Genomic DNA, 16,194 nt, shown 5'->3' on the forward strand with positions numbered 1-16,194 from the left:
GATTTGAAATTGCTCAAGCCCAAGACTTCTGGGGTTTACATCTGTTGCTCCTGTGTGTGGAAACTATATATATGGCAGTAAAAGGAAGAGACACCAAAAACATTCTACGTCTTGGTGAATAGTAAGGAGAAAATAAATCAGGAGAGGGATACGGAAACTGAGGAGGAAAGGCACTGCCATTTAGGTAGGTTGTCCAGGGAAGGTTTCACTGAGAATGTGGGAGTTGATGAAAGAGAGTGAGCATAAGAAAGCAAGCTGACACTGGAGAAGATTGCAGGCCTGTGAACACGGTACCAAGAACTCAATGTGGGAATAATGCCTGATTTGTTCAAGAAATAGCAAGGAGGTCAGTGTGTCTACAGCAGAAGGAACATGGGGGGAAGTAGTGGATGAAGCCAGAGAGAAAAGGGGGGTGAAGGCTATGGGCAGGGGGCAGATCATGGCAGACCTGGCTAGGCAGTGGTGGGACTATGATTTAACTTTGAATGAGGAAAGAAGTCACATGATTAGTTGCTGAGACTAGAACACAGTGTGTTGTTTCTTTAAAGTTTCAAAAACATTCTTTACATATTTTTGAAGGTAATATAGTAATAGAAAAGGTTTAGAAATAAAAAGGTAGTTAAAAAAAAAAAAAAAAATTTAAGCTGATAAGCTAGCCAGACTGATCAGGGGGAAAAAGCTAAAAATATCTGGAATGAGAGTGTGACTTTACATCATACAAATTTATGTTAAGAGTTCTAGTCAAGTTTGCTAATCTTGTCCTGCTGATTCTAATATTTATTAGACATTGCTTGAGCCATCACCAATATTTTGCATAATAGACAATTTCCTTCAGCTTACAGAACAACACTGGTTTTTTTCTGACCTCACGGATGCTTCTCAGTCTCCATTGCTGGTATGTACTAATTTTTCTGGACTACTGTATATTTAGAAAATGGAGAGGATGAGGAGGGTAGAATAGCTACCTTATTTTATCTGGATAGCAAGAATGTTTAGTAGAGCAATTCATCAGGATAGGGAATTGAGGAAAATATCGTTGGATGTATTTAAAAATTCATGAACTTGAGTTTACCAGTAGGACACAGGAGATGTGTAGTTAACAGTTGGCTCTTTACATTTCATTCTCATGAGAGATGGCTAAACTTCACTATAAAATTGACTACCGTTTTTCACTTTTTAAATTCTCCAAAGAACAGACAATAATTGATTGTACACTTGCCTCCCTACTCATTTCTCAACTTATCATGTCAGTACCTTCAAGCTCCTCTACTTCTGGGCCTCATTTTATTTCCAGACTTTCAAAGAGTTTTCCTTTCTGCTCTCTTCCTTTTAATCTTAGACTTCATAAAGCAGAGAAGTGAGCATGCCGTTCCCTGGTTCAAAGATCCTAATGGCTTTCCATTGTCTTGAGAGCAAAATGCAGAAATATATTTACTACCACCATACCAAGTACTTTTTAGATGACACTAAACCCCAGGAAGTGTAAGTGCCTGTTTGTTTACTATCACACTCCTTTTACTTTTCTTTTACTACACTTTTATTTCAATCTTATTCTTACTCTTTCAAGTACATGTTCCAGTCGTCATTTCCATAACACCCTAATTCTGAGAATATTTTTCCATTGATTTTTAGGGAAAGTGGGAGAGGGAAAGACAGAAAGGTCGATGTGAGAAAAACGCATTGATTGCCTTCTGCACAAGCCCCACCAGGGCCCAGGCCAGGGAGGAGCCTGCAACCAAAGTACCTGCCCTTAACCAGAATTGAACCCAGGACCCTTTGGTCCGCAGGCCAACACTCTACCTGCTGAGCCAAACTGGCTAGGGCTAAGTATTTTGTTTACCTTTATGATTACATTGAGCTATGTGTTTTCTGTATACATCAGTCTTTAAATAATACATGCTTTGTTGGGACAGTATACAAACCTTTGTGTACAAACTTTTTGTAGACTATAAAGCCTTAATAAATGCCATACACATAATAATTTGGCAATGCCTGGATTGAAATATTAGATAATTATGAGGGATATTCAAAGTATATGATTGCAGCATAATTTTAACAAATGTTTAATACCAGAAAGACAATTAGAATTTTTTTAAAAAATTCTATTTTTCAGTAAAAAACTTTGCATATATGTAGCCTAATATCAGTAGGCATGTCAAAAATCAACAAATGTCTGATGTATGTTGCCACTTAAATCAGTGGGTAGGTATTTTTAAACAGAATGTGCTACACAAATTAGTCATTGGGTGTTACTTTAGCTTTAATTTTGTTCAATTTATTGATGACAAGATTAAAATAGAGAAATCATCACAGTTTGACATATGAATTTTTTTATTGTTTCACATATTTAAGCTGTGATTAAATGGTAGTATTGAAATTATTTCAAACCACTAAAGATTGTAGGCTTTATTACTGAGAGCAAAAGAAATCCATATTTGCTGTGTACATCACAGGAACTTAAAAACTCCTCACCAGGAAAACCCAAAGTAGGCCACAAAACTTTTTTTTTTTTTTTTTTTTTTTTTGTAGAAAATGGGGCACTGCAGTTGTGTAGTTAATAAATTTAGTATCAGAATGGCATGATATCTGAATGCATAATAATCTGGCCACTCAATGTGTACATACATATATATATATTAGAGGCCCTGTGGATGAATTTGTGCATGGGTGGGGTCCGGCCAGCCTGGCTAGGGGGAGGAGACATGGGCGGTTGGACGGCCTGACTGTTGCTTGAACTCCCGGTCGATAGGACAATTTGCATATTAGCCTCTTATTATGTAAGATATACATTGGATTGAACAATCACTAGCATTAACATAAGGTAGAACTCTGCAGCTGTCAGCAGGTAAGTGCCATTTAAATAAGGAATTTTAAGTTTTCCTTACATTTTCTAAAATAACGTATCTAATATGTGATAGGTAATTTGGGCTCACTAAAGATCTGAAGTTACAATACTAACATATTTCTAAGTTCTGATTGCACACCCACAACACTGATTTTTACAATATCTGGTAAGGTTCTTAATTCCTTTAAAACACTCCTCTTGTGGATTGTACTTGATGAGAATTTCTCACATCATAGCAGATACAAATTTCCATTGTTGCTGACATTTAGTAAAATTTTTATTCACATTGAACATTTCCTCACAACACACGACTCTTCAGAATTTCTCTTGAGTTAAACCATTATAACAATTGAATCCATGCTTTTCTCTCCATTATGGGTGGTTTTTTCTTCTTCTTACAAAAGTTGAGCATTAAAACCTTTTTCATAATCATCAAGAGTATTCATAAGCTTTTTTCCAGTATAGTGTCTCTGGTACTGAATAAAGTTGGTGTATACACTAAAGATTTTCTCACATTCATCACATCTAGATTGTCCTGGCCAGAATGGACTTTTTCATGATCAATAAGTTCAGAGAGTTGGGTAAAACTTCTGTTGCACTGAATACACCAAAGTGGTTCCTCTCCAGTGTGGATACTCTGATGTTCAACATCAGTGCATGTGCTGAAGGCTTTCCCAAAAGTATCACCTCTATATGGCTTTTCACCATTGTGGATTCTTCGATGGTTAATGAGATCAGAGTGCCGACTAAAACTTTTGCCACACTGATCACACCAATACGGTTTCTCCCCAGTGTGGATCCTCTGATGTAGGATGAGAGCTGAGCACTGACTGAAGGCCTTTCCACACTCATTACATTTGTATGGTTTTTCCCCGGTGTGGGTTCTCTGGTGTTTGATAAGGTCTGAGTTCTGAGTGAAACTTTTGTTGCACTGTGTGCATGGGTATGGTTTTTCTCCAGTGTGAATTCTCCGATGAAGAATAAGGTCAGAACTCTGACTGAAGGCTTTCTCACAAGTATTGCAATGATAGGGCTTCTCCCCAGAGTGCACTCTCTGATGTTTAGTGAGGTCTGAGCTCTGACTAAAACTTTTATTGCACTGATTACATGCATATGGTTTCTCTCCAGTGTGGATTCTTTTATGTTTAACAAGGTCTGAACGACGACTAAAGCTCTTAGAACAATCACTGCATGGATAAGGTTTCTCTCCAGTGTGGATTCTCTGATGTAGAATAAGGTTGGAGCTTTGACTAAAGGTTTTCCCACACTCATCACATTCATAGGGTTTCTCACCAGTATGAATCCTATGGTGCTTTACAAGATCTGATCTTCGACTAAACATTTTAGTGCACTGGTTACATGGATAAGGCTTTTCTCCAGTGTGAATTCGCTGATGATTAATAAGATCTGAAAGTCGGCTGAATGTTTTGCTACACTGAGTACACGGATAGGGTTTCTCTCCAGTGTGGATTCTCTGGTGCAGAATAAGGACTGAACTCTGATTAAAAGCCTTCCCACATTCATTACATTTATAGGGTTTCTCTCCTGTGTGGATCCTTCGATGTTTAATAAGGTCTGAGTTCTGACTGAAACTTTTGCTACACTGATCGCATGGATATGGTTTCTCCCCGGTATGGATTCTCTGATGTAGAATAAGATCAGAGCTCTGACTGAAGGCTTTCCCACACACATCACATTTATATGGTTTTTCACCAGTGTGGATTCTTTGATGTTTTATAACATCAGAACTCTGACTAAAATGTTTGTTACACTGGTTACATGTATAAGGCTTCTCTCCAGTATGGATTCTCAAGTGTTTAACCAGGTCTGAGCGCTGGCTAAAACTTTTATGACAGTGACTGCACTGATAGGGTTTTTCTCCCGTGTGGATTCTCTGATGTATAATAAGATCTGAGCTCTGACTGAAGGCTTTCCCACATTCATCACATTTATAGGGTTTTTCACCAGTGTGGACTCTTTGATGTTTAATAAGGTCTGAGCTCCGACTGAAACTTTTAATACACCAATGACAAGGATAGGGTTTCTCCCCAGTATGAATTCTTTGATGCAGAACCAGAGCTGAGCTCACACGAAAGGCCTTCCCACACTTATCACATTCATAGCGTTTCTCCCAATGTTTTCTTTGATGCCTAATGAGGCCTGTACTCCAAGCAAAGTTTTGTCCACATTCATCAAAGTTACGCTGTCCTCTTTTAAAGATGTTCTTATCCTTTTCATTTAATGTATCCCCCAATTCACAGAATTCTCTGCACTCAGAATCCTGCAGAACATCGTCTCTGGGACTGTCAGACTCTTCAGCCAATGGTTCATTTTCTGCTGTGATTTCTAACTCCGGAGTCAGCTCTCCAATCTTGGTCTTGGTCTTACCATCTAGAACAATAAACAAAATTCAAATGGAATGTGTACTCTATACAAGTAAGAAAGTTTCAAGTGAAACAGATGTCATCACAATATGGAAGTGCTACAAAATCCAAAATTATCCTCTGAGAGGAAAACTAGGAAAACTCAATAAGTAATGGACCACAATATTCAGTTAAGAGAAGTGACTTACCAGATTTGATCTGTATATATTTGTCACAGGAGATTTGAGAATACCAAAATCTAATCACAGTGACTACTAGGAAAGTTAGACTAAATTAGAGCTGCTACATAAACAATTTATGAACATTTGTAAGGTAAACAATGTGAAATAATCGGGAATGGATGCAGGAGGCAGCAGTGCACAGGTTGTCACTGAGAGGGTATACCTGGCTGGTCAGAGGCAATCATTATGGTAAAGAAATAAGCATCATGCCCAGGAATAGTCAAGACAGAATCCGAAATTAAAAAAAATATGTCTTTAGATACTCCTCCATCTCTTTTGTCTTGATTATTACCAATGAATTGGCCAAGAATGCATAAGCCCTTTTTTGAGTTAGCCAAACTTTGGTTAGTCACTGCCAAACTTCCTTACTAAGGAGAGTAAATTAGGAAAAGGTCAGAGAGATGGGGTCAGAAATCTCGAGTTGATTTTTGAGGAGGCCATTCTTTGCTCAACAATTCCAGATCCTGTGATCATAGGCACTATGAGAACTCCATTAAATTTCTTGATTGTCAGCCCAATGTTAAACACACCACAGCCAGCCACAGCAGCTCATTGGTTGGTTGACGACCTATGAATCAGGTCATGGTTTGATTCCTGATCAGGAGAATATGCTGGTTTGGGGGTTCAATTCCCAGTGGGGGTGTGTGCAAGAAATTGATGATTTTCTTTCTCATCCATGTTTCTATCCCTCCCCCCCCACACACAAAAAATCAATAAAAACATACTAAAAAAAGATTAAGTACAATAAATTAAATGTTTATGTTGTAATTTTGAAGGCAACCCTTTTCAACTGGGGTTCTGTAAGAAAATGGTGTGAGTGACTATTTGTAATTCTCCCCAAAATGATACATAGATACCATAATAGGAGTGACAATACATTACTTACAATGGATGCTTAGAGTGCTTGGGCTAAATTCTCTCACAGAATCACATCTGAGAAAAGTTGCTATGAAGTAACTAGTAAATAACAATGAAATAATGTATAAACCAATAAAATTAATATAAAAATTTAAAACGAAAACCTGATAATGCAAAATTAGGCTAAAAAGGAGACAAAAGAAACAAAACATGGGATGAATAAAAACAAGGAGATGGTACACTGAAATGCAAACATCAATGATGTTATATGTAAATTACCAATAAAAGGCAAAGAAAAACCAATAGCTCACATTATACTTAATGGGTAAATAATGAATGCTTTTCTTTCATGAACAAGGAAGCAAAGCAAGGATACCCTCTTTTAACATTTCTGTTCCACACTGTGCAACTTCTATTCAGTATTCCTAGCCAATGCAATAAGACATAAAAAATAACTGAAACATAAATAAGAACAAAGTCAAACTGTCTTTACTTACAGATGACACAATCACATATATAGAAAATCCTTGTGTCTCAAAAAAGCTATTAGAATTGGTAAATAAGTTTATTACAGCAGTATACAAACATCAATTGTATTTCTGTATACAATGAGCAATTGTATAAAAAATGAAATATTTAAGTATAAATTCAGCAAAAATATATATGAATAGCAGTGGGGGTAGTGAAGTTTTAGGTTTCAGGTGGAAGTATGATTTCATTATATGTCAACCTGCAATGAAATAGAAGCTTAAGACTTTGTTCTTCTGCTGTGTTGGGAACATAACAACCTAAACAAAGGACAAAGGTGGATATCATAGGTTAAAAAGGGTGGGCTGTGATGGATATTGTCCTTCTATACCTGTAGATCTGTTCACCCTGCTCTATGCTTCAGTAGGTTGATAATAGGTTATGCACTGCATCACTTGGGGTTCTGTGCTTTCTGGCTTGCAATTAAATTTAGCTAAAAGTGGGAGGAGAATTGTAGAGTGACCAATTTTCCCGATTTCCCCCCAACAGAGTTGCTGCTCAGGATGTGGGACTTTCAGTGCCAAATCCTAAGCAAACTGGGATGAGTTGGTTACCCTACATCCTGGCTTCCCTCACATCCTGGCTTCCCTCTTCCTGGGCCAGGAATGGGAAGTAATTGTTTCTTTTAGCAAAGGCTACAGCTCCTATTAGGCAGCTCTATTCTATAGCTCCCCACTCCAGGATCTGGTAATCAACCTCTCCTCTTGTACCTTAAGGCCAAGAGGTAGTAAGTGCTCATCATTGTTTGTCTCCAAGCTGTTCTCCATCCCTTGTTGATTTCTGTAACCCTTCCATCTTTTTCATGAAACTTTGAATTACCCCAATTGAATGAGCCCACTGTCTTTTGCTAGAATACTGACTGATACATCTGGTTTATTTTTTCCATAACCACTATTACTACCTGATATTGTACTATATATTTGTTTATTTCCTATTTTCCCCACTAGAATGTAAGCTCCTTGAGGGCAAAGTCTTGTCTGTTCAGTTCACTGCTTTATCCCCCACACTTAAGAGCAGTGCTTGGTACAGAGTAAACTCTCATTAATTAATAATATTATTTGGACAATAATAATTAACAAACTTATTAATAAGCATTTATCAACAAATATTTATTAAATAGTTAAATTATTTGAAGGATACATAAATGTTAATGACTAGGTTATTTAAACTTTCTGTTTTGTATCTTTCTACATTTTATAAATGCACTTTTGTATTAACTATAATTAAAATGCTATTTTATACGCACTTTAAGAGAAACAAACAGATGCAATATAATATGTACATCAATTTATGTAAAACTTCAAGGAGGAGGCTCAGTGATTCTCAGGAAAGATGAGAACTAGATGCCTAAGGACAGATTCTTAAAGAAAGACAAATTCTAAATATAGGATAAATAAAATAAAGATGCTCCAATACTAAAAAGAGGCAGAAGACCTAGGGAGAAAGGGATAACAGAAGTTGAATTTCTTAGAAAAAACAGTGGCTACTATTTATAAAGAACTTAGTACCAGTCAGGTGTGTTCTCAGGGTTTATATAGGATCTCAGCTAGAGCCTGTGGTGCTTGTTACAGTAATAACTATAGGCCTGGTGCACAAAATTCATGCATGGGTAGAGTCCCTAGGCCTGGCTGGCGATCAGAGCCGGTCTTTGGGACGACCAGCAGGGCGATCGGGGTCCCCCTGCATCCACCTTGGAGGGGACTAGCGGAACAATCGGGTGGAAGGGGTGACGCTGGTACCCACCTAGGCTGGCCTGGGGCCTGTGGGATGGGGGCAGCTCCTGCACTGAGCATCTGCCCCCTACTGGTCAGTGCACATCATAGTGACCAGTCATTCCACTGTTAGGTCAATGTGCATATTAGGCTTTTATTATATAGGACTAGAGACCATGGGGTGTGGAAGTCCTCAGCCCAGCCTGCACCCTCTCCAATCTGGGACCCCTTGAACATCCATCCCTCTTGCAATCTGGGACTGCTGGCTCCTAACTGCTCCCCTTCCTGCCTGCTTGATCGTCCCTAACCACCTCTGCCTGCCGGCCTGATGCCCCTAACTGCTCCCCTGGCTGCCAGATCGCCTCTAACCACTTTTGTCTCCTGGCCTGATTGTCCCTAACTGCCTCTGCCTGCCAGCCTGATTGCCCCCTAACTGCCCTCCCCTACCTGCCTGATCACCCCTAACCACCTCTGCCTTGGCCCCCACCACTGTGGCTTTGTCTGGAAAGATATCTGGTCTAATTAGCATATTACCCTTTTATTATTATATCGAGTTGGGCCCAACTGAATCCTATTCCCCCAGTATCTAAATCCTTGTGTAGTTCTCACCCACAATGACTTTGGAACTGGTCATGTGACTTGCTTGGTGAATGACATATTAACAAATGTAACACAAACAGGTTAGAAAGTGCTTTGCATCCCAGGGCTTGGCCTCTGCCTGAGCTTGGAAACTTGCTGCCCCGTGAAAAAGTCTGGGCTACCGGCCATAGAAATCACAACAGCCAGACGTACGCAACTGATTATTACTGATACTGGCTTAGACCTGCCCTAGCTGAGCAGCTAGATGACGGCATGAGTGATCACAGGCAAGACCTGAAAAACACAAAACAACTGCCCAGCTGAACCCAGCCCAACTTGATGACCACAGAACCAAAGAAAATAACATGGTTTAAAAATGCCTGATCTTTTAGGTCACTGTTTTGGGGTCCCTTCTTCTGGAGCGATAGACGTGATCCTCAAAATAACCTCCAAGACATGAATTAGTATGTACAAATACTAATGAGGAAACAATCATTAAAAAAAAAAAAAATTGCGGCGTAACTGGTTTGGCTCAGTAGATAGACCCTGTGGATTGAAGGGTCCTGGTTTGATTCTGGTCAAGGATACATGTCCGCATTGCAGGACATGCAAGAGGCAGCCAATCAATGATTCTCTCCCATCATTGATATTGCTCTCTCTCTCTCTTACCCTTTCTTTCTGAAATCAATAAAAAAATATTTAAACATTTTTTTAAATTTTATTTTTAAAATATATGTTATTGATTTTTTTCAGAGAGGAAGTAAGAGGGAGAGTTAGAAACATTGATGAGAGAAACATCAATCAGCTACCTCCTGCACGCCCCCTACTGGGGATGGAGCCTGCAACTAAGGTACAAACACTTCACTAGAATCAAACCTGGGACCTTTCAGTCCGCAGGCCGACGCTCTATCCACTGAGCCAAACCGGTCAGGGCAGAAAGAAAAGATTTAAAAGGGGGAATATCGAATACTAACAGATTGGTGATAAGGTGATTATAATGAGGAAAATAGATGATTTGGGGACTTAAAGGAGAGGGAGGCATTCCCTGAGAACGTGATTGCCAGAATTCACAACAAAGTCACGTGACTGTGCTTGCAGCACTGAAGGGCGGGCACTGCCTAACAGTGAAGTGCAGGTAATGAAGAATGCCAATAACACCGATGACACTGATATAGCAATGGTGACACCCCCACCCCCAAAACCACCCAGAGAGAGAGAATACACTGCTGCTCACCTGGCAGAAGCGGGTGGTCTTGAGCTTCAGAATTGAGCGGTATCTCCATGGGCTGCCGCTGCACACCTGACCCTCAGGAGCGCCCGGAGCATCACCATGGCCTCGGGGGCTTTTCTTGTCCAGGTCGGGCTCTGAGACCCCGAGGCAACTGGGCACCACCGGGCTGGGGAGCGAATCACTGCGGAGCCGGGAGATACAATTCCCGACACCAGGCTACCAAAGAACGTCCTCCAGATGTAAAGAAATAAAGAAGGAAACAAAACCTCCTGTGCAAACTTACTAAGCTTCCTCTCTCATCACCCAGGCGTCAGGCAGTACCCCCCGGGGACATGTCTTCTCCGTTCCTTCAGGCCCCATTGGAGGCAATGCCAGCCACGTCAGGTAGAGCTGCAACGACCGGACACTGCTGTTCGCTTCCCTTCCACCTGCCGAGCCTTCATGGAGGAGTCTTTTCTTCCTCCCCTTCATGCCTTCAGGCTGCTCTTCCCAGGCGCGGGGGGCTGGCGCGGAGGCACCCAAGCTTCTGCCCCACCCACCCCCGGTGCGCGATGTTCATTCAACGGAACCCAAGGGCCAGCAAAGACGGCCTGACCACGCTCGCCGGGCCTAGAAGCCGCGCCCAGAGGCGACCCCGGCGACCTGGACGCCCCACGGCCTCAGGCCGCTTCCAAGGCGGGATCCCGCGCGACCCTACGCCTCTCGCGAGCCCACAGCGCCAGCACCTCGCAGCTCTGCGGCCGCCGCCGGCCCCGCGCGGCACCACCTCGGCCCGCTCTAGGAAGCGGGCGGACCCGCAGCTCTATGGCTGGGCGCGCACTGCGCACGCGCCGGGCGGCCGGAGACTTAATACCCGCGCATCCGCGGAGCTGCCCGCAGCCCGGAGCTGTCCCAGCCCCGCTGTAGCGGGGGCCCTGGGAGCGGACACAGAGCCCTGGCCTCGCCTGCCGGTTCTTGACGTGAATGTCGGAAAACAGCTCCCGGGAAAGCGCCCTGGGGCGGGTAGGTTCTGACTGCAGGACGAGTTCTTCCTCAGTTACCGCCTTGGCCTCCCCCTAGACTCCCTCTCCCGCGTGTGCTCCATTCTCCTTTCCTCCTGCCCTCCCGGGTCCCCGGAGCTTTGCAGAGCCTCTGAGTCCGCGGGGACCTTGGGGGCATGCCGGCCGCCGGGCCCCAGGGACGCAGTGGGCCGGTGGGAGCCGGGTCCCAGGGGCGCCGGCTGCTCTGATTCTCTGCCGCATTGGGGCAGCAGCGCCCTGGAAACCAGAGACGCCGGGCAGTTAAGGCCCACATTTCTGGGAATACAGCTGGCTGTCTTCTGCCATCAAGAAAGGCCATAGGGGCCCTAGTTGGTGTGGCATGCAGACTGAAGGGTCCTGGGTTTGATTCTAGTCAAGGGGAATGTACCTTGGTTGCTGGCACATCCCGTGTGTGTGTGTGTGTGTGTGTGTGTGTGTGTGTGTGTGTGTGTGCAGGCGGCAGCTGATCGACGTTTCTCTCATTAGTGTTTCTCTCTACCCTCTCCCTTCCACTCTGTAAAAAATCATATTAAAAAAAAAAAAAGGGGGGGGGGCCATAGGGGCCCTAGTTGGTTTGGCCTGCAGACTGAATGGTCCCAGGTTTGATTCCAGTCAAGTGCACACCCCTTCCTCTCTGAAATAAAACAAAATTGGGTAATGGCTAGAGGAATGTTAAGGCTCATGATAGAAAAACAAACAAAACAGCACCTAGGATGCCTTGAAGAGATTGTTAGTAGAAATATGGATATTAATGGTGATCCTGGAGAGGGCTCAGAAGAAGTGAAAAGGACAGTGAGAAATGTCCTTTCATCTTAGAGAATACGTATGTTGTCATGAACAGAATGTTGCTAGAAATCATGAGCATTAGAGATATTTCTGGCGAGGACTCAGACAGAAACAAGGGCTTGGTTCTTACAGACCCTGGTTCAGAAGCCAGGACATGTCGCTGGTTCTGTTCTTTCTATTTATGATCACTGAGTTGGGTGGCCTATCCCAGGCTCAGAGTGACCTAAGCGCTCTTGAAGTCCTCAGGAGAATTTGAGTGATAGAAGAAGTGTCTTCTGGAAAAAGGCAGGTACATGCACCAAAGAAAGAAAACATGTTGGAGGCTAGAGGGACAGTTGGGACTGGAGAGTCTGTGTCCATTTAAGGTAAACATTATTCCCCCCTGGACTGCCTCTATCCCAAAAGAAACAAGGCTTGAGCAAAAGGGAAAGGCATGAATTACTTTCTATCCCACTGGTGAAGGAAAAACAATTACCTTTGTCACTGGCAGCTGGCTTATTGGCTGGTCACACATGTAAAAGGTCATGGTCTTTTTTCTGTACAAGTGTGAACATACTGAGAGAGGAGGGGAAGGCCATGGCAATTGCCCTGACTCTTGCTCAAGGGTAGGCAGTGTGTGTGTGTGTGTGTGTGTGTGTGTGTGTGTGTTTCAAGAGGCTACTTGCTGCCTGGCTGGCGTGGCTTAGTGGTTGAGCAGGAACCTATGAACCAGGAGGTCACAGTTCATTCAGGTCAGGGCACATGCCAGGTTTCGGGCTTATATGGTGCCTTGAGACACCCCTTCCCCCCTTTATAAACACACAGAATGTTGAAGCTCTCTGTAAGAGATCACTTACTTCAGCTCCTTTGAACTGAGTCTAGATTGTCAGTTGACTGGCTTACAGCTGCAGAATGGAAAAGAACCAGCAAGAACAAAGGTCTCCACTTCAAGGCTATTCCTTTTCTCACCTATAAATCATGCAGATAGTTGACATGTGCAGATTTACAATTTGTAGACACTGTGTGTATGTTAGTGTGAGATGGGTAAGTCTACCGTTGTTGTTTGCCAACAAGGAAGTCACAAACCGAGTTAACAAATTAGCCAATCTCCTAGGACAGGTGTCGGCAACCCACGGCTCCGGAGCCCCATGCGGCTCTTTTTGTTAAGTGAAAAAATCCTTTTTCTGCACGATCCGGTATATAGCATTAAGGTAAGAAACAATATATGCAGTGTTATATTTGTTTTAAATGTCGCAATGGTTTTGCGGCTCCCAGGTTTTTTTTTTCCTTCGAAAACAGGTCCAAGTGGCTCTTTCTTAAAGGTTGCCGACCCATCTAGGACTTGGAAGAGATGCTGTGGAAAGCATGTACTTTTCTTAATATTTCCCAACTACCCTGGGCTGCCACTTCCTTTCATTCTTTTTTCCCTCTAATTTTACAAGTTTTACGTACTTATTGCAAGAAAATTTGTAAGACACAGCGTGGGAAAAATGAAATAACCTATAATATTATCACTCAGAGAACTAGTATAAGCACTTTAAGATTATTTATTTCCAGTATTTAATGCATAAGTATATTTTACATGGAATCATATGGTATGTAATTGTCTTACTTTTACATATTGTTTTGTCCTTTAATATCAACATCACTTTTAAGATTGTATTCATTGATGATGGTTTTTGAAGCATACATTTATAGGTAGAATTTTAAAGTCAAAAGGCAATGCTTAAGGCTTCTGGTTTGATTGCCACAGACAGTATCTACTCACATCCCACTTGCAACATTAGAGTCCCAATTTCCCTGAATTTTTGTTAAGTTTGGTGAGGGACATCTCAACTCTTGCTTCAATATAGCCTTTTTAATTCTAGCAAGGCTGAACACTTAGTATCAATAAAATCCATTGAATTATTCTTTTGTGACTTGCCTATTTAACTTTTTTTCCTGTTGACTTTTTAATGGGGAGACAGTGTAGAGAAGTAGAAGGGTTCTGGATTCCTACTGCCTGGTTCAGTCTAACGTCACCACTGTGTAGTTATGTGAGAGTAAGCTGCGATCCTAAGCCTTCATTTCCTCGTGTGCAAAATATGGGCATCTGAGAAATAACTAGTACATATACACAAAGCCAAACAAGCACCTATTGATCTGTGAAAGAACTTTGTGTAAAGAATATCCTCCTTCTGTGATAGATGGTGTATCATTTGTAGTTTGTCCTACCCTTTCAGTTTGTGGAAGAAAACAGGAGTTGAATAACTCTTGTTGCATTTTACCATCTTTTCCAAATGATTCTCTCCCTTTCTTTTTTCATTCTAAGCTTGGGCAGTTGGCCCTCCTGCCATTCCTGCTGGTTAATACATGCTCACCTGCGTGTGCCCCAACTGGAGTACTACTCTCTTTTCCTCTGCACAAGATTCTAGATGCCCAAAGATTTCTATTTTTGGTGAGTTATAACCGTTAGGTATTTTGAATAACAGGTTTTTCTCTTGCTGGCTAGCCTATATCTCTTCCCACATTACTGTAGGGAAGTACCAGTCTAGAGGTACTTTTCCTGCTGTTCCCTCAGAAGATGGGAATCTCTGGATGGACCATGACTATTGCTTTCTGTTGTCACTTCCCTTTAGCTTTGTCTATAACAGAATTCATGAAAGACTGAATGCTGTTGATATAAGACAAAACTGATCATGTGTGAGTACTTGGAGAATAAGTCACAGACCCAGCAAATGACAAATATTTTTAGCATCTGAGCCCAAAGCAGTGCACTAGGAACTGTGGGGGTGCAGCCCCAATGATATGGCAGCCATAGCAAGCTTCTGATTCAGAGCACTGGAAGGTGGGAGGAAGTTACTAGCAACTTTGTCAGTTTTACTTGTAAGAACCAAAGATGTCCTTCTGTCTGGGACATTTAGACTCTCAACTACCAGGCTGGGTCTTTTTGGCCCCACCCTCACCCTCATGGAAGGTCTAACCTACAGGTAGGGCAAGGAAACTATTAACCCTTTTTCTGGGGCCCACCAGACGAAGACAAAACTCGCCGCCTGGTGACCCAAGGACTCCAGGGTTTTTCTAACAGACTCCTCCAGAGGCTCCTGTTTTACTGTAGGCACTGCTTAAGAGACTGGCTGACTCCACTTCACTAGGACCTCACCAGGCATGCTCCACACAAAGGGGGCTTTTAATTTCTCACTTTCTTCCAGACCTGTGTCTATGTTCCCCCTCAACCTTCAGATCGTTTTCCTTGACCAAGTTTGGGTTAGGGACTTCTTAATGTCATGTGGCACTGATCATACCAGTGCCATTGCTGGGTTTTCTCTGTCAATTAAACTGTACAAAATGTCTTTATTTCCCAAGATACCTAGCTCCTGGCACAAAGAACTCAAAAAGAACTGCTGGGTAAATTAATCTGTATTATTACTGTCTCATTTCTAGCCAACCCTGGGCTCATTAAATTACTTATTAAACTGTTTCCCCATCTGTCTTGCTGTCCTGTCACTGTTCTTAATTGATCAGTAAACTTTAGCATTCCTGAGACAAAATGTCCCTCATATTGTCCCCCAAACCTGGCACACCAGCAATCAGACTGAGTGACTAGAGCATGGACTGCTTACCCTCTTCATGACATTACCTGGAAAATGAGGTTTCAGTGCACTAGTCCATTTTTCCTATTTCCTGAGTATTCCTAATGGTAAGAGAAAAGGAGGAAGCAACAATTCTCCCACCTGCTGCTCTGACTAGTCACAGGAAAAGCTTTCAAGGGATAATGTGCATGTGCACTGGGGAGAGCTGCAGAAAATCTGACTGACACAAGACCTAGGAGTTTATAACATTCATGGAGTCTTTGACTAACAAAGATAAACATTTGACAGAAGTATCCTATACAATAGAGGTAATATGCAAATTGACCCTCACACAAGATGGCCACCCCCATGTGATCAAAGATGGCTGCCACAAGATGGCCAGCAGGGGAGGGCAGATGGGGGCGACCAGGTCAGTAGGGGAGCAGTTAGGTGTTGATCAGGCTGGCAGGCAGGCGAGATGTTGGGAGCCAGCAGTCCTGG

The 16,194-nt window shown here is 42.4% G+C and overlaps 1 protein-coding gene across 1 annotated transcript; it reads right to left on the reverse strand.

Moving 5' to 3' along the window:
* Positions 1–2,207: 2,207 nt before the first annotated feature.
* Positions 2,208–11,033, reverse strand: LOC118707378 (zinc finger protein 271). The gene is made up of 2 exons (XM_045574507.1): positions 10,362–11,033; positions 2,208–5,236 (listed from the first exon to the last, which is right to left on the reverse strand). Exons 1-2 carry the CDS (start codon positions 10,408–10,410, stop codon positions 3,288–3,290), a joined length of 1,998 nt encoding a protein of 665 aa, XP_045430463.1. The 5' UTR covers positions 10,411–11,033; the 3' UTR covers positions 2,208–3,287.
* Between the last annotated feature and the right edge of the window lie 5,161 nt (positions 11,034–16,194).

This window comes from Pipistrellus kuhlii, unplaced genomic scaffold, assembly GCF_014108245.1.
Source record: "Pipistrellus kuhlii isolate mPipKuh1 unplaced genomic scaffold, mPipKuh1.p scaffold_m20_p_6, whole genome shotgun sequence".
In the NCBI taxonomy this organism is placed as follows: Eukaryota; Metazoa; Chordata; class Mammalia; order Chiroptera; family Vespertilionidae; genus Pipistrellus; species Pipistrellus kuhlii.